The 21,885-nt window shown below is 37.1% G+C and overlaps 2 protein-coding genes across 2 annotated transcripts; one reads left to right on the top strand and one right to left on the bottom strand.

Annotated features, from left to right (window-relative positions):
- The first annotated feature begins 8,363 nt into the window (after positions 1-8,363).
- LOC101308848 (DUF21 domain-containing protein At1g55930, chloroplastic-like) lies at positions 8,364-16,244 on the top strand. The gene is made up of 14 exons (XM_004294417.1): positions 8,364-9,013; positions 9,352-9,449; positions 9,548-9,641; positions 10,142-10,219; positions 10,415-10,518; positions 10,598-10,679; positions 11,321-11,460; positions 11,575-11,653; positions 11,764-11,827; positions 12,598-12,689; positions 12,783-12,848; positions 13,357-13,473; positions 15,182-15,352; positions 15,805-16,244. The coding sequence occupies exons 1-14, from the start codon at positions 8,441-8,443 to the stop codon at positions 16,042-16,044; spliced, it is 1,998 nt and encodes a 665-aa protein (XP_004294465.1). The 5' UTR covers positions 8,364-8,440; the 3' UTR covers positions 16,045-16,244.
- A 1,387-nt stretch (positions 16,245-17,631) lies between these two features.
- On the bottom strand, positions 17,632-21,426 carry LOC101293867 (probable leucine-rich repeat receptor-like protein kinase IMK3-like). Its single transcript, XM_004295819.1, has 3 exons — positions 21,415-21,426; positions 20,823-21,326; positions 17,632-17,928 (listed from the first exon to the last, which is right to left on the bottom strand). Exons 1-3 carry the CDS (start codon positions 21,424-21,426, stop codon positions 17,632-17,634), a joined length of 813 nt encoding a protein of 270 aa, XP_004295867.1.
- Between the last annotated feature and the right edge of the window lie 459 nt (positions 21,427-21,885).

Below are 21,885 nucleotides of genomic sequence, written 5' to 3'. Positions count from 1 at the left end.
AGAGAGAGAGAGAGAGAGAGAGAGAGAGAGAGAGAGAGAGAGAGAGAGAGAAGTAAAATCAGCTCTCCCCTTTGCTTCTCATGTATGGAGCAATGTGGTGGAGTGAAAATATGGGTTTTGGTCATTAAAGTAGAGGGGACAAACATGTAAGAGGTTAAGTGTGATTGGAGTAGGGAAATGATGAATGAACATGGTGATTGACCCCTACAAATACATAACATGTTAGGACCCACCCCGAATTTCACCCTGAAATCCGAAGTAAATCCTACGGGGACCACCTCCAAGGAAAGTTTACCAAAAATTCGGTATAACCTCCCTTAAAAATGGATAACCCTTCCTAATAAAACCTGCAAACACTTCTGAAAATCCAAATCCAACCTTAAACTCCTGGAGCCTTCGTGCTCCCCAAATCACAACATCTCCCAATTCATTTACTAACTTAAACAAGAAAATCTCATAACCAACAGCCACAGTTCATAGCAACTCTATTTGAAAGGAAATGAACTAGAAATAGAGAAATGAGCGGGAGCTATACTATTGACCATGCCTCTTCTCCATGTACGTCCGACCTCAACTATGTTAACATGCAAACTGGGCATTTTTTAAAACGAATGGCCCAGGGGAAAACATTTGAAAACGTTAGAGTGAGTGGACAAAAGTAAGCTTAACAAAAATTAGCAACAAAAATCTTTATGCTTTCCCAATTTGATTTCCATAGAAATTATGCTGCATGCGACAGCTCAAAAGCTCATAACTCATAAACTGGCAAATACACAACTAGCTCCGGCTAGTCTCCAAGACTTAATAAAATACAGCCTCTCAGGCTAAAATACAAATATATATATATATATATATGTATCTACACTCGTCCATACTCCTTGTATGAATTTTTATGAAAATATAAGAAAAATAGAAGTTCATACAAGGCTACTACGTTTGCGTCCAACGCTCACGTCACGCCTTAATGCGGTGCTACACTACGTCATTAAGGTGGACAGACGGGTGTATAAATATGTGCCCATACCCCCTATATGAATTAGATACTCATATAGGGCTACTGAGCTCGCGTCCAACGCTCACGTCACATCATAATGCGGCTATATGCTACGCCATTAAGGTGGACAGACATATATGGCTAGCTAGCATTTATATACATACTCTCCTCATAAATATCCATATACATATTCACCGAAAATCTCATTTTCAGTAACTCTCCAAAATAATGAAAATTGCCAATTACAAAAGAGGCTATAAAAGTATGGCTCTACCGAAAGATCCCATTTTCAGTACTTTTCAAATAGCGAAGTTAACCAATAAAATATGAATAATCACTTCCGAAAATATTTCGCAGAAATCAATCGTAAAAGGAAATTATTCCACAATTTAAGAATCAACAATATAAAAATCAACCATCATTAAATATGAGGCCATCATATGCATTTAATTTAAAACAAACGTCCACTCACAACTTTAGGCATAAGCCCGACGAAATCCAATTCGGCACTCAAGTGAGGTCTCCTCAAATCCTGGCACAAACATCATGCTTAGACCACACTTCAATTTCAGAATAAATAATACTTAAATATATAACTCAAAACTCTTCCATCTAACCCACTACCATTTCTAGGGTTAAGCTTATCGGATTCACGCCAAAATCCAACCACAGCCTTATTTCCTTTATTTCGACATTCTAAAACAATAATAAGGAAAATCAAACGGTCAGATTCTACCCCATTAACCGCCAAATTCACCGATCTTTCAAAAATCCAAAACCTATTCAAAACTCCTCCAAAAATTTCAAACTTCATACCAATAAACTCCCCTTAATATAACACACTTAAGACCATGAAAAACCTTTAACAGTTGCGCCGCCGCCGCCTGCTCCGCCGGTAGAGGCGGCCGGAGGCCAACTCCGGCGACCTCCAATGCCTACCAAATTTCAACAACAGCTTCCTCTCAACCCCCTCTACAACTTTCCTAACTAGCACAAACACCAATTCCAAGCCTAACTAGGTCAATCGAACAAAAACATCACAAAAAGCCCTAGAACTTCCACTCACCGGTTCTCCTTACCTAGACCAAGAGAGGTTGAGCCCTTTGGAGGGATTGATGCACGGGAGGAGAGCTTCCAAAAGAGCCATGCAGCTCCGGCTATGGTGGCCGGAGGAGGGAGCTCCGGCGAGGAAACCCCCACGGCAGCCAAGGCTTTCGGGGGAGAGAACTCCCTCACGGCGGCGCTAGAGGGGCTGCCACCAGTCCAGGGAGGTAGCTGGGTTGAAGGCCGACCGAACGGGACCAATGCGGCGGGTTGCGGTGGCCGGACGGTGGCCGGAAGTCAGATGGGAAGAGAGAAGCTCGGGGGGAAAGAAAGAGGGAGAGAAAATCAGGGAAAAAGAGAGAGGCTAATTTTCTGGGCTTCCCAAACCGGTCCAACCTAATATCAACAAAAAAAAAACCCCAACTCCAGAATTTACACCCAAAAATAATACCCCAATAAAATTACCTTTTACTAGCTAAAATTTACCATTTTTACCGTCGTCACAATTTCCTCCTACGAACATTTCCTCCGAAATAATCGTCCCTCAAAACCCCTCTAGGGACCAATTAAACCATAACTCATTGACGGAGACGGTAAAATTCTTATTAATACTAAGCTAGTAAATAAGGTAAAAATTTAAGGGTTGGGATGTGACATAACATGTTCTTGATGGAGATTATGAATGACTAATGAGTAAAAGGATGAGTGAGCATGGTGTGGGAAAAGAGAGAAAAGCAATGGAGTTGGTTTTGAACCAAAAGTTAGGGATTTGGTTATGATGGCATGATGGTGAATGAGTGTAATGGAATATGTATAATGTCACTCTTCCTTGTTTCTCCATGAACATAGCCGGAAAACACATAGCACCACCAAAAGTGGTGGTGAGCCGTCCTTTGTGCCGTCAAAAGTGGTGGTTGGCCGGATCTGAAAATTTACGTTTTGCTCCACCTTGGACCAACATTCTTCCTAACTCCGACCTCCATATTAATGCTGAAAATACATGTTTCCATCACTCTTGGAATATTCCTAGATAAATAGGAAATGATTTAGTGAAAGCTAAAATGAACTTAAAAACAAGGCAAATTCAATATTTAAGGGAATGAAAATATGTGTAAAATTGGTCTAACAGTAGCTTTGGTTTTTTTAGGTAATTTTGCATGTTTCAATTTCTAACGTAATCCACGAGGACAGATCATGTTGCTATTATTTTCATACTTTCAGTTTGATCAATATATGAAGCAACGTTCTTTGATTGTCTTTACATTCGTGGTATCTGAACTAGTCTTATGAGCAAATGTGGGGAAAGTTGGCGTTGTCCTCCTTGGCCTGATTTTATTCTCTGGGCTTCTGACCAATGGATTGGTAAGTCTTTGTCTGCTGAGATTGAAAAACTCTGTTTGGGAGCTACTGTTTATGTTATTTGGAGAGAAAGAAACAACAGAACTTAACTTTCAGAAATGATTGCAAGCCTCCAATAGTTACTCTTAAGGCAATTATCAATATTGTTAGAAGCTAGGGTTCCTATCTTTAAAGGTCAAGCACCATTCGTCGAATCAAGCTCTTCTTCAGGAATGGAGGATCATTACCTCCTCTTGATGATGTGTTTATGTTTGTGTTTCCACGTTAGGGTAGTTGTTCTTTTGGTTTCTGCAAGTTTGTTTGTTTGTTGTTCTTCTTAGACGTGTTGCCTATGATTGTTTTGTTCGCCTTATAGGTTGAGATTGTTTCTTCTTTTCCTTTGCTCTGTGTTCTTCTATTTTATTCACACATGCCAAATTTCTTAACTATTTTTTATAATTCTTTTTAATACAATTTTACCCTTTTCATGAAGATGAACAAAAAAAACTAACACTACCAGGACAAGCACTTTAGCCGACGAAAAATTTTCGTCGGCCTGTTAGCTTAATTCGTCGGCTAAGATTTCGTCGGGAAAAGGTCGTCTGTGATGACTTTAGCTGAAGAAAAAAAAAATTTCGTCGGCTATAGTCCCGCAGTTTAGCCGACGAAAAACATGTCGTCAGTTTTTTTCCCAGACTTTAGCCGACGAAACAATTAAGATATTCGTCGGCTAAACCTTATAAAAAAATTTAAAAAAATAACTATAGCCGACGAAATATAGTCTGTTTCGTTGGCTAAACCTTATAAAAAATTTTAAAAAATAACTATAGCCGACGAAATATGCCATAATTCGTTGGCTAAACCTTATAAAAAAAATTAAAAAGTACTATAGCCGACGAATATAGTATTTAAATATCGTCGGCTAAAGTTGCTGGGGTTTTGAAAAAAAAAACTGCAGAAACTTTCGGCCACCTCCAATCACCACTAAAATTTGACAGAATATTCTTCTCAACATTTCGAACAACTTTCTAGAAGAAGTCGAAGCCTAATTCTAAGCCTAAATAGGTCAATTGAATCAAAATATAAAAATCTCCAATTTTAAACCCTAAAAACTTCAAATCTTCGATTCTCCTCACACACACCGAATCGAGCTACCAAATTCTAGGGGAATGCAGTACTAATCAAACTCAACTTATCCATATATAAAACTCACCAAATGGTGACTTGAGGAAAGAGAAATTCGATCGACACCGAATCCGAACCGACCGAGTTTTGGAGCTCGATTTATCTCTCACGGCGGCGCCACTCGATGCACCACCTATCCAGCAATGAAGTAGAGACGACGGCGAAGCTTTTGGGACAAGTGTGGCGGTCTCCGGTGGCTTGACGGCGGAGCTAGGCCGAGAAGAAAATCTGGCAGGCGAAATAGACTTCTTACCATCCACCTTCAGTAATATAAAGAACTTTAGCCGACGAAATTCTTTATTTTCGTCGGCTAAACTCTTTCGAAAATTTTGGTTGACCGCCAAAAAATTTTGGTTGAAAATTTTGAAAATTTTCGACTTTAGCCGACGACTTTTCATATATTTTCGTCGGCTAAAGTCCTTTGAAAATTTTCCTCCAAATTTGGTTTACCGCCCAAAAATTTTTGACCTTAGCCGACGACTTTTTTAATATCTCATCGGCTAAAGTCTATAAATTCACGAAAACGCTCATATCTCCCTCTATATTACGTAGTTTGGTAAACCTTCCACACGAAAAACTTTCACGTAGATGAGACGCAACCGCCTATATAAAAATTTTGAGACATTTGCCTTCCGACGATAGGGCTCCCCATAGGGAATAATAACGGTAAATAGGGTTGACCGCTATTATCGGCACCGAGACTTTACCCGATTTACGTGATTTTTGAACCATAGCCGTATTTCACCATTCTGAACACATCTTATTTCACGAAATTTTTGATAATTTTGCTTCCTATATAGAGTTGGTTCACAAAGTTGTATAACCTACTAAACAAGTTACACAACATTAGTAGACACGTTGTGATTCCGATGACTAAAATTCACAAACCAAAATTCGACCGTCAGATATGATCATTATGACAAAAGATGTCTATGGTAAAAAATTCAACTGGATCCGACAACGTTAAGGACTCGATCGAAACGGGTAACCCTAATCCATCGTCACTTATCACACGAAAACGCTTATATCTCCCTCTATATTATGTGGTTTGGTCAAACCTTCCACACAAAAAAAATCTCACGTAGATGAGACGCAACTGCCCATATAAAATTTTTGAGACATTTACCTTCCGATGATAGGGCTCCCTATAGGGAATAATAACGGTAAATAGTAGACACATTGTGATTCCGATGACTAAAATTTACAAACCAAAATTCGACCGTCCGATATGATCATTATGACGAAAGATGTCTATGGTAAAAAATTCAACTGGATTCGACAAAGTTAAGGGCTCGATCGAAACGGTCAACTTTAATCGGAAATAAGAAAACTGCATTTTGAAGCCCTAAACGGACTCGGATGGCCAAAAAGGCCCATACATCATGGCAATGGCCATGAGTTTGACTTGGAGGGCCGTTACGGTTCCGGAAATGTATCACAATAGTCAATCGGACACCAAAAACCAAATATGCAGCATAGTGAATAATAAGGGTAAATTGCATTGACCGCAACTATCGGCACTGAGACTTTACCAGAATATCGTGATTTTTCAACTGTAGACGTATTTCACCATTCTGGTCATATCTTATTTCACGACTTTTTTGCGTTTGAAGGTTCTACGTATAATTTTTTTTTTCCCAGATGAGTTGTTGTCCAGATCTGCAAATATAAGGCACTTTAGCCGACGAAATTAAGGCACTTTAGCCGACGAAATTACTATAGCCGACGAAAAAAATTATTCAGACGACGAAATTTTAATTTCGTCGGCTAAAGTTGACCATAGCCGACGAAAATTTTTAATTAGCCGACGAAGGGAAATTTCGTCGGCCTGGTTTTTTTTATTTTCGTCGGCTAAAGTCTTTCTTTTGGTAGTGTAAATAAATAAATAAATTTGGATGCTAAGCTTTTAAAGAACTATACATATTTACTACTCTGAGAATTGGTAGTGTACAAGGTTCCTAGTGATATCAAATTTTCATACTATTTCGACTTAATGAAAGTTTTGGAGGTTATTTGAGTGAGAAAACCAGTAAAAAAAAAAAAAATATCTGCAATCAATTTGTCTCCCTTGATTGTTTGTTAAGCTTCATTTGTTTACCGATTGATTTTAGTTGAAAAATTGATAGTATTAATCATAGAGATGAGAAAATAGAGTGATAGATTATGGAGCAACAACTTGCTTTAAATCGGTTTTGAATGAAGAAAGAAGATGATGGGTTAAAGAGTGTATAAGTAAAATAAAGAGGGTATAAGAGGAAGTTTAGGGAAAAAAATTAGATAAAAAAAATAGAGGTGTGTATCTCTACTACTATAAAGCCGGTCCTTAAAAGCTTCACCAAATTGTAAACTTTTATAATTACCCTTAATGAATCAACTAACACAAATAAAAACCAAGGGTTGTTATAATAAAAACAAAATAAAAATCAAAACAAATTAAATAAATAAATAATCATAAAAACTACTTATTAGTAAGACGAATAACTGTACAATAGGGTAAACTTATCTTTAGTTGATCGTGATTATGATTTCGTGCAAATATGTACAGGTAAAAGGCTATTAAGTATATAAAGGTGTGTGAATAAATTTTTTTTCTTCTAATAAATTTGAATTTACAAAGAAAAATAAAAAATAAAAAAATAAAATGAATTAAATATATATGAAGCAATGTGCCAATGTCTTTTATTAAAGAAAGAAAAAAAAACAAAAAAACAAAAAAACAAAACAAAACAAAACGGTGGAGTGTTGGATTTTGCACGAGACAAGTTTAATCCAACTTGCCTCTACCGAACGAGAAATTTTTCCGTCCTCCAGGAGGATCACGTCAGCATGCCTAGTGGTCCTCCTTGACCAATAGGAAGCCGTGATGTAGTATTTTTTGACATGTCAGAATAAGGTAAAATAATTATGTATTTAACTTAAGTAAATTCAACTTTAAAAAAATGAATTAAGTAAAACCGAACAAGATCAAACAAAAAAAAACCCAGATCTAGATCTAGGGTTCATCTCATCTCCTTACCGAAAAGAAAAAAAAATCAGATCTCCATGATAGTTCACTAAATTAAGATCACTTACTTAGTACTATAGATATTCTAGAAACTTTTTTATGAGGACATTGGGACATTTGAAAGAAATGTGAAGGGTTTAATAATTATTTTGGAGCAGTTCAAACCCAACTTCGAAGGCATACAAATCTCCTTGTTGTTCAATTTAAGGTTTTTCTTTGCTCGTTTCTTCGACCTCCATCCTCTTTCAACTATCATGGAGATCTGGTTAATTTTTTTTCTTCTTTTTGGTTAGGAGATGATGAACCTAGATCTGTAGTTTTTTTTTTGTTTGATCTTGTTGGTTTTACTTAATTTATTTATTTTTAAGTTGAATTTACTTAAGTTAAATATAATAATTGTTTTATCCTACTATGACATATTAAAAAATATTATATAACGGCTTTTTATTGGTCAAGAAGGACCACTAGACATACTGACGTGGTCCAGGACAGAAAAATTTCTCCTACCAAACGCCCCCCCTGCCCCTCTTCACCAGGCAGCAAACAAAACCCACGGTCAATTTGCTCAGTCCGCCAAGTTTTTCTCCTCTCTCTCCAACTCCAACACCCAAACATGTTTATGAACAATCCCAACAATATCCCACACCCACTTCTCTATCTCTCCCTCCTTTCCCTTCAACTATGACCCTCTTCTTTCCCCACTTCTCTTCATCTTCAACAATCCCTCCTCATCCACACTATAACACCCACTTCTGACATCCCCAAAACAAAACAAATTCATTCATTTAATTCTTTGGCTTTGATAAGCTGATTAGTTTTTGGTTCTGGGTTCTGGGTCTTGTTCATATTCTTTTTTTGGGTTATATTTTGTGGCTATGGCGCTTGAGTCTTCAATTCTAAGCCCACCCAGGTTCATTTCAGGTTCCAAATCATTGAGTTTCTTGTATTACAATAAGCAAAAGAGTTTCCCCACCAAGGTTTTTGTGCAAAATAATCGACACCCATTTCGGTTGGTATCGAATTGCATCGGCACTAGCGATTTTAGAAGGTTTTCGGGTCCAAGATGTGAAGGAGTTGACTTGTTTGCTAATAGGGTTCGTTTCAGAGCTGTAGGTAAAGATAGTGAGGGTTACAGTGGTGCAAATGGTGATTCGGGTTCCAGTTTTGATGTTGTAAAGGTGATGGTGAAGTGTGGAGTGGTTTTAGCTGCTATGGTTTGTGGGGTTTTGGTGTATGGTTCTAGGAGAGCTTTTGCTGTGGAGGGTGTGGTTAGTGCGAGCTATGGGGTTGTTGACAAGAGCATATTAATGTTCAGAAATGCTTGGCCCAAGACGCTGCAGGTTCTTCAGGTTTTTAAAGAGCAAGGTTTAATTTTGGCAGCGCTCTTGGGTCTCTCGGCGTTTTTCTCAATGGCAGAGACTTCGATTACCACACTATGGCCTTGGAAGGTATGAAGTTTTATTCTGTTTTGGCTTTAAGGGTGCCTTTGAGTAGATAAAGTCCTGCGGTTGAAATATAGCAATTGATTAGTGAATGATAGAGTGCATTAGAAATCTGGGAAGAACGTAAACGATCTAAACCTTTGAATTTTTGAATGAATGTGAGTAACTAAAATATATGTAGATAATGTATTGTCTTTAGAATGTTACCATTATTTAGTTAATGTGCGGAGATTAGAATCTTTGCAAGCATGGTAATGATCCAACCATTGATGTGAAAGAATGTGCATGATCTGACCTTGTAAATTTTGAAAGGAGATTAGTTAATTGATATTAGTTTATGTCAGGTACGTGAGTTGGCTGAGAAAGAGCCTGAAAATGGTGTCTTCAGATTGCTTCGCAATGATGTGACTCGGTTCTTGACAACCATACTTATTGGCACAACGTACTTTCCTTCTCATATTTGTTGGTACTTATTTTTCCTTTATTTCGTGATGAAGTTGAACATTTCTTTCTTATTGTAGAATTTACTTGTGTACTCAGTGTTGTCAATATTGGAGCAACTGCTTTAGTTACAGAGGCTGCAACAGCAATATTTGGTGAAGCTGGTGTTAGTGCAGCAACTGGAGTAATGACTGTATGTCTATTTTCCCTGCTTGCTTTATACATAGTTGGAGGTTTGAAGTTTTATTCTGACAAACTACATACTGGTCACTTTAAGTTTCCAATGGTTCTTATAGCATAGATGTTTTGTACGATCAAACTTGTAATGCTGAAAATGCCAATAGCTTGTATTCTATCTATCCTTTATCAGTAATCTTGCAAACATTGACACGAAAATATATTTGGTATCTGGAGCGTATACGGAAGAGATGTTCTTTCTTTAATGACCAAGTAGCATATACTTTTATGAGCAGTCTGGGAGAGAGATTGATCACATTTGCTTGACATCTTATTGGGTGTCAGATGTTACACTGTAATTTACATTGGGTGTTGAGACTGAAATTTGATAAAATGCAAAATCAGTGTTCTGTTTTGTCCTCTCCTCACTTGTTAGGGAAAGCAATGACATATGAGGAAATACTATTTGTATCGAACTGATGTCTAATACTGCCCTTCTCCCTTTAATGTTGCAAGGTTCTTATTTTGCTCCTCACAGAAATAACTCCAAAAAGTGTTGCTGTTCACAATCCCACAGAAGTTGCTAGGTTTGTGGTAAGTTAGATTCATTCTCTTACTTTAAGCAAGTTCCACATGTGAATACTAGTTAGATGTCCCTACCTTTTGGTATAGTGGTGCAATCTTTATTTTAGTTTTTTTTTTTTTTTTTTTCTTTTTCTTTTTCTTTTTCTTATGTTACTCCTGCTTGTCGTGCTTAATTTGACGTGTATTGAGGTTTGACACTTCTAGGTTAGGCCGGTGGCGTGGCTTTCGTTGGTTCTATATCCGGTGGGAAGAGTTGTTACATATCTATCAATGGGGATGCTGAAAATTCTAGGGTTGAAAGGAAGAAGGTTTTGTTTTGAATACTCAACTTTAAATTCTCCACACCTTCTATTTTGTTTGTTTTAAATTTCTTGTTCTTTCAATCAGTGAACCATATGTTACGGAAGAGGAGTTAAAACTGATGTTGCGAGGGGCAGAGTTAAGTGGGGCAATCGAGGAGGAAGAACAGGTACTCCAATAGCTTTATTTATAAAATTGTTCTGCTGAAGTATTGATTGCTCTGGTAATACCAACTAGTAAACCATGATTTCTGTTCTGAATGCTAACAGTGAAGAAAATAAATCAATGTTATGCAAGCTATACGCTTAAAATTCAGTGCTGCTGCCATCAAGTATCCGGCAATTGCATCCATAATTTTTATATTTGTATAGGTGACATTTATTATTTCAAGAAGAATGTTGTTATATTGGGTGTGAGTTTAGGTCCTACTGTATACGGAGAGAATAAAGCTAAGGGGTAGGTGTGGGATATCAAAGTATTTGTATTGAAACTCTTTATGAGGTGTGTGGAACTGTGGATGGTAGCTTAGTACAAATGCAATGATACTATAAAGAGGATGTGCTCTCTAGATCCCTCACATGTGGGTGTGTACACATATTTTCTTAGGTCAACCATACAAGTATATCTTATGGCCCATAATTATTGTCTCCTTTGAAGCTTGAAATGGTAATGGCTTCATTTGCTCTAACTAAAATCTATGAACCTCTGTTCAATAATGTGGTCTCTGTGATCCTGGATACACACACACACATGTATCTATATATAATTTTATTTAAGGTAAAGCTTTGGTACAAATAAAATATTTTGCAGGATATGATTGAGAATGTGTTGGAGATTAAAGATACGCATGTTAGAGAGGTGATGACACCTCTTGTAGATGTAGTAGCAATTGATGCCAGTGCAACGCTGATTGATTTTCATGACTTGTGGGTGACTCATCAATATTCAAGGTAAGCAAGGATGTTTCTTTTTAGCAATATTTGCGTTCATTATTATTATATTTTTCAGAGAAGATTTGTACACCTCAGTTTGCTTATTAGGTAATGTATTGAACTTTCTTTTAGGGTGCCAGTTTTTGAGCAGCGTGTTGATAATATCGTAGGCATTGCTTATGCAATGGATCTCCTGGATTTTGTTCAGAAGGTGAGATTACTGTAGTCCTATTTCCCTTTGCGGTTCACATACTCGTTGTTTCTTGATTATATGTACCAATCTCATAGTGTGCAGAATTGTAATTGTGTTTAATTTTGAAGGGTGAGCTACTAGAGAGTACTACTGTTGGGGATATGGCTCAAAAACCTGGTTACTTTGTGCCGGGTAAGCTTTAGTAGTATCCCAAGTTCTGGTCAACACTTGCATTCAAGTTCTGGTCAACACTTGTATTCGTAAAAACATTCATTATGTAACTATTTTGTATTCGTTACAGAAAAATTTTATTGTGTTCTTTACAAATCGAACCATTTTTGAAATGAAATGATATCACTGGAATTGAAGTTGTTGGGTCGTTGTTGCTTAAAATGTTTAGGTGATTTCTTTAACCTTTAGTTCCAAATCCAGCAAACCCTTGGGAAGGCGATGAACAATGCCTAATCTGTTTTCCCGGACCGTGTTTTTTTGTATGTACTTGGTTCTTTCTTTTCTCTGAAGGTGTGAACTAAGCCTAAATGGAACACTTACCAATCACTAGCCTTGACTTTATCAACTCATTCAAACCAATAGAATAGCCTATACCATCAGCTGTGTCCAAGAGTCTGGACCGTGCTCAAGAGTGTGCCCCATGTGTGCAAGTCCGTCATTGGAGAATTTCACCTGACCATCACTGTCATGCCAGTCTGGAACTTAAAGTCCATATAGATCATAATTTGTATAAGTCAGTGGGCAGACTAAATGAGTCTAATCCTACATTCATACTGCCAACTCTAGCAATGTGGTCATGCTGCTCAGTTCTACTCTGTGCACACCTGAGTATCTGAGCCCCAATACTAGTCGTGTCTGGCTGCAGGCATTTGTCTATTTTTAATCTGGAACTCCCATCTGGTCCTTGATTTTCACGTGCACTAAGTAGTATACTGTAATTCATTTTGCAGATTCAATGTCAGTCTGGAATCTTCTTAGAGAATTCCGCATCCGGAAGGTTCACATGGCTGTGGTTCTCAATGAATATGGTGGAACTGTAGGGGTATGTTATGTCTTTCATTTTAATTTAGCATGTTCAATGATGCTTTTAAAATTCTAACAAGTAACCATCCTTACTTGCGTTGTGGCGAAACAGATAATTACACTAGAAGATGTGGTGGAAGAAATTGTTGGTGAAATTTTTGATGAAAATGATTCCAAGGTATGGCCTTTCATCTACCTCTTTCTGATAAGTCATTGAGAACAGAAGCGGCAAAGGGCACAACCCATAGACATAACTAATTAGCAAAACAATTAGATGTAAACAAGTAAAAGTCTTTTTGGTCCCATAAAATCTATACTCAAGAAATGATCTTCTCTTTCATGAGGAAAGTAAATGAGCCTTCCCTGAATACACACAAAACCATACTTTGTTGGTTTGCAATATAATAATAATAATATTAAGCATCTTAATAGAAGGATTAATTAGGACTATCATTTCAGCAAAGGAGGTTTTATTATGAAGATTTAAAATGTAGTCTTAAATTTAAATACTAATCCAGTGATGGAATCAGGCATAATTATTTAATCCTTATCTTAAGGTCCTTATTGGAGAAGCCCCCTAATAACCATAGTTTTAATATTTTGACAGAATCAGCTGTTGTACTTCTGACTGGCTGGTAACTTATTGTTTACAAATTTACTTATTGAAACTGTTGAATCTGGATCAGGAGGAGATTCAGAAAAAAACTGGCTACATAGTAATGCGTGCAGAGGGAGTGTTTGATGTGGATGCTAACACATCTATTGACCAGCTCTCTGAAGATCTAAATGTGAAAATGCCTGAGGTATTTATCCTTTTGAATTCTAAATCCTGAGTATGGTTCTTGAATCTATATATTGGTATACCCATTTCTATTTTTTCAGGACTTCTTTAATATGGTCTGAAGAAAGTTTTCATAGTTAATATTTCCATTTATGGCATTTGCTCATCTGCTTCTACTGGCCCTGAATCCTGAACATTAGTTCCTTGTTCCTACTCATTTATTCATAATGGTTATTGCTAAAGAGCCACATTTTAAATACAGTTGAGGTGCATCTAGCCTGTGCATTCATATTGCAATGTTGTATTGGAATAGAATAACTAGAACATCAGATACTTTTTTTAGGTTTTAAATTTTTGCAAGTATAAATATGTTAGAAAGCACCTAGGAGACCGTGCATTGATAGATTGTCAAGTATTTCCAAGTCCAGTAGTCCTTGATAGTACATTGTCACTGAGCTCAAGGATCGAATATTCGATGTCTTTGAAGGCTCTCTGGTTTTACTCAAGCCAAGGAGTCCATAAACACACACAGGCTGAAGCCTTTTATATCTTATGCATCTGATAGGAGTGAAAGTTCTCACACCATCCTAATAGCACACACGCTACAGAATGGGGTGAATAAAACCATAACTCCAAGCCCCGGAGCACACTGAACATCAAGGGCCTATGTGTGAATTACAGTTTTGGTCCATTTGTTCCGAACTAAAATCATGAAATTCTTAACACCGGACCAAAAGCACAGTTGTCCAAACCATTTGAGAATCCCACAGCATCCACCTTACTCTTGTGCAGGCAGCAAAACTGAACAATAATCAATAGTTATGACCTTTTGATAAAAAATTATCCACATTGATGTAGCATTTCTTATCAATGGTTGATCGATCTTATATGTAGCTATTGTTTTCTTTTAAAAGAGCACAAGGATGCAATGGATATTCACTTTAATAGTTTAATTGCATGGTTTATACTTTATACCCACGTGACAGTTCGGCTTAATTGCCAATATGCTCCCTTGAACTTGGCCATATTTGTCAATTTGCACAAATTTGCAATTGTGAAGATCACCACACTTTGTTTGACAGAAATTGTCAATTTACACCCTCTCCGTCTAATTAGGTATTTCTCATCCATAATTCCATCAAATTAAGGATTCCCCTTTCACAATTGCTTCAGTTTACACTCCATTGAATCGAGCATTTTCCATCCATCTTCTCAATCATCTCTTTTCCTTCTACATTGTTGAAAACTTATTTTATTTTCTTTATCTTCTATTTTTAATTCTTAGTTTGTCATGTGGTTGTAGCCACATCGGCAAACAGATGGATCTTATAAGTGCGACATCACTTACTAACAGAAATATTGGTGGAGAGTTTTCTTTGACAGAGAGGGGGAAAATTGACAATTTGTGCCAAGTAAAGTTGCCAATTATTGCAATTGCAAGTTCAGGGTGTAAATCGACTTTATGACCCAGTTGAGCAATGGCATTAGCCTGATGGCTATGATCATGACTTTAAGTCTGTACTGCAGAATTACAAAACCTTGTAAATGTCTGCTCAGTGTTGTTTATCAGAGCATTAACTTACACAAAGTGTTTCTTCTTTCCAATTCTGCTGTGTTTTTATTATTATTTCAATACAAAGGTGTAATATGGATTGAATCATAAAGACGCATTCTCCATCAATTATGCACAGTGGCATGTTGACCTCTCACTTTTCACCTGTTGTTTGCAGGGTCATCAATATGAGACGGTATCCGGATTTATATGCGAAGCATTTGGTTATATACCAAGGACGGGTGAGAGCATCAAAGTAGTTCTTGAAAAGGAAATTGAAGAGGAGAATGATGAGTCCAAATCCGAGAAGCAGGAGAAAAAGGAAAAGCACCAAATTTTTAAACTTGAGGTAGGATGCTGAGTATTTTGCTAAAATAAATGCAAATCCATTGCATGTTGCAGACGTAATTAAGTGCAACTTTGAAGGATAGCCTTTCATGTGTTGGTTTAAATGATCTACAGATGGCTAGTGATTATTGCAGATGCCATGAATGACTAGCAATTCCCATCATAAACCCAATGCCAATTCCCAGTGCCACCATGGCATTTCTACAAAACCTGACAAGAATCTCATTCAGAGTCTTGTGTTCTCAGACTAACCCCTCACATTCAAACCCACTTTTCTTGCTTCTCATACAAAACTAATACCTTGATAGAGTGAAGGATATTTTTTTTTTCTTTGAAAATTAACAGAAGAGTGTACATGGGGAAAATAAAGGCCATGATAGTAGATTGATGATTTGGTATTCTGACTATTGAGCCTAGAAAACACTATGAAGACTAACTTTGTCATGAATGCAGATTCTGGCAGGAAATGCCAGAAAGGTTGGTGCTGTTCGATTTGAAAGGTTAGAAAATGATACTGCTACGTTGGAGACCAAAGAGGTTGCCCGCCTGGTTCCCAAAATTATGAAAAGAAAGTCTAGTAGTGGTCATGACTCAGATGGTGGAGAATCTGATGAAGATTCATTCCAGAAGAGACCACATCTTGAAATACCTGATGAGCATGAAGACACCGTTGATAATCTCAGTAGGCATTAGTTGAATTGCTCCTATTTCCATTTTTTAGCGGGAATCATAGAAGAGCGAAAATTGAGAAGAGAAAATAACGAGTCAGGAGTGAATGCTGTAAAGAAATCTTTATTTGATGTTTCAACATCTGTAGATTTTCAGTTACCTCTTGTAATACATGTTTGGTGTATATGCCAAGTGCCATTTTTTTATGTCGACATTGGTTTAGTGGTGGTAGGCAGTCTTCAGGTAGTTGGAGGGACCAATTCAACAGCAGAGGGCCAAAGATGTTTAGCTTTCTGATGAAGTGATGGATTGATCGTCCAATTTTGTTATTGGCATTGAGCTCCCTCTACTTGTATTTACCTTTTCTTTTCTGTTTTTGTTGGCGGTTATTTCTAAATCTTGTGGATAGATTTCTACCCTTTGTAAGATCAAATTGGATTAGAGGATGATTACCATATGAAATGCTTGTGCCATGCTGGTAAAGAATGAAACTCTAAGCACCTGAAACAAAATAAAAATGAGAAAATTAGAAAGCTACCACAAGCTGATCACTAACCACACCACTCTTCTTCCTTGATAAAGAGATTCCAATCTTCAACCCAGAATTTGAGACTAAACAGATACAAAAATTGGTGTGAGACTAACAAGCACCTCCAAGCCTGCATTCTTCTTTATGGATCCCTCTACTTATAAATTTGAAAGCCCTAATCTTGAGGAAGGATATAGAAGCTGGTGGCATGATTTTTTGCCTACTGATAAATTTCTGCACAGTATTTCACTAATTTGCCCCGGCGACTGATGGGAGCAGTCCTCAGAAAAGCCATAGGTTCTTTCAATATATTTCATCAGTCAATATATGCATGAGGCCTCAGTCCAGTCTCTAGTGACTTCTTTTGGGATTGAAATTTTTTTTGGTAATCAACTTGAATTGAAAATATAACATCATGTGGGTTGCAGAAAATAGTGTCATGAAGAGGAAATGTAATAGTTATTAAACCATGAGTCCGGATTTAGAGAGGACCGCCTTAAACTCTTAAAGTAAGGATGTATTTTGTTCTAGCATGTATTTTGACAATCAAAGCCACCAAATCCCTAGCTACTTACCCACATATGAATCCTACAAAAAATTAATCAAGATTAAAAATGTTTAACCATTTGATTAGCACAATATTCGTTTTAATTTTCTCTAACGGTTTACAATTGTTTACGTCAATTTGAATGACCAAATGATTATGGAATTAGTTGAAATTTTGTAGACATGTTTCTTGCATATGAATCTAGAGGATCAATGGTTGAGATCGTTAAATGAAGTCATCTAGTAAAGTAAAATAGTAGAAATCTTCAAATTCTTAAAGTAAGGAGGTCATCTTTAGATCCTCCCTCATTAAACCAATATGAATTATATGATTATAATTGACAATATAAAGTGAACAAAAAACAGGTGATCTTGATCGTCCTGGTACATATTAATAATTACATTGCTCATATTTCTCCATAGAAAGTAATTAGTTATATAGACTCATACTCTTATAGATATTGTTTAGCTAGAACAATATAACAAAGACAAACTTTAATAAGCATGAAATGAAGTCCATGATTGCTAGAAGTTGTTCAAAGGTGAAGAGAAGTATCCACATCCGAATCATCAAGTTTGCTCGGTCTGCGCATGGCTGCTTGATAATTTTGCTTGCTCTGCAAGTAACTGGGTTGGAGATACATTGAGACTTGGGGTTGTTGCTTACACTGAGAGCCTGTCATTTCAGATTGAAACACCAACTCCTTCGGCTCAAAATGTGCGGCGGCTTGATGAGTTTGATTAGCCCTCTCCGCAGATTCGGCTATGAGCTGCCTCAAGAGCTCTCTCTCCTCCCTCATCTCCTTAGCTCTCTGCAGTTGCTTAAATCTCTCCTGCAACAAGGCAATGGAAGAATGAACTTTGACTGTTCCATCATTAAGGTTCTGTGATCTGGCCATGAGAGGTATGAGGCAAGTGTAACTTTCAATGAGACTATATATTGAGAATGCCCTTAAGGAGGAGTTAGAGGTGTGGCATTAATTGTGGTTGTGTTAGTTCATATATATAGGAATAGGACATGGGGTAAAGTTTGAAAATCGTTATTAATCTAATCAAATATTTAGCCATCTAGCAGATTCTGATGAATGATGTAAACAAAGAAATTGAAGTATCTGCAGTTGCGGTGCAAAGCGCCAAAGGCCAAGAAGGCAAAGGCTGGGGACTAATATTCTCACTAAGTTGGGTTTGGTAAATGAGAAGAGAGGCAGAGAGACACAATAGAGAGAACATGGTGGGAATGAGAGTCCAAATGGATGTTGTGTTTGTGTAATTTAGCTATTGGAAAAGCTTTTGTGGAGGAATATGTGGATGGGTGATGCTTTGTCGCCTTGTCTCCAAGGCCACTTGATGTGGCTTTGGAGAAGATGTTGCCTCATTTGGTGAGGTTTTGGTGGGGGATCTTGTCATAATATTTCTACCTTTGCACATCCCCTTGCTGTTAAGTTTTTCTTTTGCTCTATGGGTTAAAGTTAGTTTTTTTTTTCCTTAATCAAATAAACAACTCGATCAAACACAACGAGGAGTCTATTTTGAGTTCGGCCCGAATTCACGATCTCCTATTTATAAAGAAAGACTTATGTCACTCGATCAAATGATATTGGACGATAAAACTTAGTTTTGATCATCAAAAAAAGAAAATTCAATATATTTGTATGTCACACTTTAGAATACTACCGAAGAGCCTGAGAACCAAAAATTTAAAAGAAACAATTTAGTTTTTTCTTTCTTTAGTCCAAGAAACAAATAAACTCTGGGGATCGATTGGTTATACGAACTTTGTTATGGAAATGAGAGAAAGAGAACCTACCAAAAGGCACATATGTCCCTCCATTGAAAAACCTCTTGTTTTCTTTTAACCTTTCTGATTTGGGTTTTAGTTCTTGGACGAAAACTGAAATGAAGTCATAGATATTAAATTGGATACCATTTCTTGGTTGTTCTAAGTTCGTGGTTTGATATACAAAAGTTGATGATCAAATCACTAGATAATATAAATGTCTATGTCACAATCGTGATGAGATCTACAACCACTAGATATCAATCAAGATGAAACACGTAGCCACATGTATAGTACATTCACTAACTCTGTAAGCTAGTGAGCCGGGTAGTAGTTTATCTCCGGGCATACAAATGGATTTCCTGGAGACTCAAATTGAGGATATGCAAAGCATGACAACTTATATGCTGTTCTATGCAACTCTTCTCAAAATTTCAAAAAACAAAAAACAAACAAGAAGAAGAAGAAGAAAAAAGATGCTGAGTTGAAATCCAAGCACACTTGCAGACCGCAGCAAGAGAGCCAAAAGAAATGAAACAAAAGATACGGTAGAGCTAGGACAGTTATCGTATGAGGTACTCTATCCAATGCTAGATGCAGAGGCACATACTAATCGAATGATCATGCCACATCTCGTGGAGGATGCATGAAGGAGTTAAATGGTGCTTCTATTTTCTTTTGTTATGGATCATTCATTAATTTCGTATTTTCGCTATTGAAATTTCGTTAGTTCAATCGTTAGTTAATTTTATCAACAATAATGTCTCTAAGGAAAAAAGAAGACGCTAGGGTGGATTAAGAACTAATTAGAGCTAACATAAGAATAGTTCCAAACACAGAGGCAACATATACAAGAAATGGCGCCTGTGTAAGAAAATGCAAGTTAATTAGTGGCTCTAATGCATATATAATGCAAATTAATGGTAAATGAGCAGATAGGGTACAACCTCAAGGTAGCCAATCGAAAAACATTCCTCCAGTTCTCCAAAACATGCATCATCCCATATATATATCGATCTTGCGAAGCATGATACATGAAAAGTTGTTTAATTTTGATTTTGAATCAAGTGCTTTTGTCAAACTAGCTAGTATGAGAAATTCTGGTTAATTACAAATTAACATGACAATTTAGGGTTAGGTATATATATATGATCACCTTAATTAGAAAAGAGCGTCGGATTTTGGACAGAATGTTTGGACCGAGTGTTTGGACCTCCGATTAAGTCCAAGTAATATTCATCTTCGTTTCCATGTTCTTATTTACATCTTTTGGATATATCTCATTAGCATCGATAGAAATTTTCATGAAGTAGCAAGATGATATGTCCTTATTAGTCGTTACTCTATCATTATTCTGGCATGGCTAGCTTAAATATGTAATTCGCAAATGTGATTATTAACAATCATTATTCATTATCAACGAACGTTTTAAATCTAATAAAAAACATAGAGGCATAGATCGCTAGCATCTGCATGTTTTTGTGTTCTAATTAACTTTCTTTCTAGGGTTTTTAATGCAATAATTGAAATGCTAGTGAAGCTCCTTCGAAACCAACAAGCCAGCCATGTCCATTTAGCAAATATTTCGATCTAATTTTCAGTAAGTTCATAAAATAATAAGCTCCCTCCTCCTGAACTACGTACTAGAGTGGTCGAGTGTTCATATATTCATTAGCATGAGGCATGCACTAGATAATGATATTTATAAATAGCCTTGAAGGGCCAAATGATTTGTATAAAATTAAGGGTTTAGGGTTTAGGGTAAGATAAAATGATAGACAAAAGGCTAATGCTTTCTGTGTCCAATCCTCTTCCTTTTCCGATGTGGTCGTCTTCTCCTGCTAAATTTCTCTACGAACCATTCATGCTTACTGGTTGTTAAAATGTTCCCAGCAAATATTCCAACTACCAGCCTAGAAACAAGTCCTGCATGTAGGGAAGAACACATACCATATATTCAATGGGAAAACCAGGGTCTCGATGATTTTCTTCATTCTCAGAAACTTCATGACATTTCTCTGACAAATGGTCTCCACATAAACCCGAGTTTCCTTGGTAAGAACTATTGTAAAACGTAGCCAACTGGTTTACATATGGTATAGGCCCCGTAAGATGGTTGTGGGATACATTAAACATCGCAAGGTAACGTCGTTGTGCTAGAGTGTTTGGTATCTCTCCTGAAAGCTGGTTTCGAGAGAGATCCAAAGATTCAAGTTGTGTGAGGTACCCTAAAGATGATGGTATGTTACCCGTGAGAATGTTGTCGGAGAGGTTAAGAAACGAAAGCCCTAACAAATTCCCAACGGTGCCTGGAATCTTTCCTTCAAATTTATTGCTCGAGAAATCTACGAGTTTCAAGTAAGGACCATCAAAGGGTTGTACGTGAGACTTCTCCCTTTGTTGAACACTGTCACCAAGGAACCTTAACGGAATGTTACAGCGCCGGCGCCGACCCTGTAAGTGTCTTGGAAATATGGGTCTTCAAAAACAGAAACAATTTTGAGGCAATCCCATCTCTCCATGTAGTCAGATGGCAGCATACCTGAAAAGGCATTGTTCGATATGTCGATGGTGCACAACTTTGAGGACTCGAGGTAATCTGTTGCATCCATGCCGACTGTGCCATAAAATCTATTAGACCGCCGTAGACAGAGAACCCTTAAAGCCGGAAATGCCCACAACCAAGATGGGAAAATGTCACTGATATGATTCTTTGCCAAATTAAGAAACTCTAACCGAGTACAATATATTCGATTGCCATATCGATGTTGGTAGCTTCCCATCTAACATATTATCACTCAAGTAGATTGATATTAAACTAGTTCCATTGGTACACATTGGAGGAATTTCGCCATGGAAATGATTAGGTTCAATATCTCCATGGCATCAAAGTTACCCAGACATTCTGGAAGGAGGCCACCCGATCAGGCAGTTGTTGGACGAGTCAAGAATATATAGAGAACTAATCAAGGTTGCAAACACTATAACCACTGCTTGGAACAGAATAAACTGT

The sequence above is a fragment of the Fragaria vesca genome, linkage group LG3 (genome assembly GCF_000184155.1).
Source record: "Fragaria vesca subsp. vesca linkage group LG3, FraVesHawaii_1.0, whole genome shotgun sequence".
In the NCBI taxonomy this organism is placed as follows: domain Eukaryota; kingdom Viridiplantae; phylum Streptophyta; class Magnoliopsida; order Rosales; family Rosaceae; genus Fragaria; species Fragaria vesca.
The sequence above is the reverse complement of the archived record's forward strand: the minus strand, read 5'-3'. Positions and strand labels throughout refer to the sequence as shown.

Coding starts and splice junctions, on each gene's coding strand:
- LOC101308848 (XM_004294417.1), top strand. CDS start 8,441: ATGGCGCTTGAGTCTTCAATTCTAAGCCCACCCAGGTTCATTTCAGGT. Junction 9,642..10,141: donor CAGCAACTGGAGTAATGACT/GTATGTCTATTT, acceptor TAATGTTGCAAG/GTTCTTATTTTGCTCCTCAC. Junction 11,654..11,763: donor TCCTGGATTTTGTTCAGAAG/GTGAGATTACTG, acceptor TTAATTTTGAAG/GGTGAGCTACTAGAGAGTAC.
- LOC101293867 (XM_004295819.1), bottom strand. Junction 17,929..20,822: donor GTTTTCCCATTGAATATATG/GTATGTGTTCTT, acceptor GCCTTGTTGCAG/GAGAGATTTAAGCAACTGCA.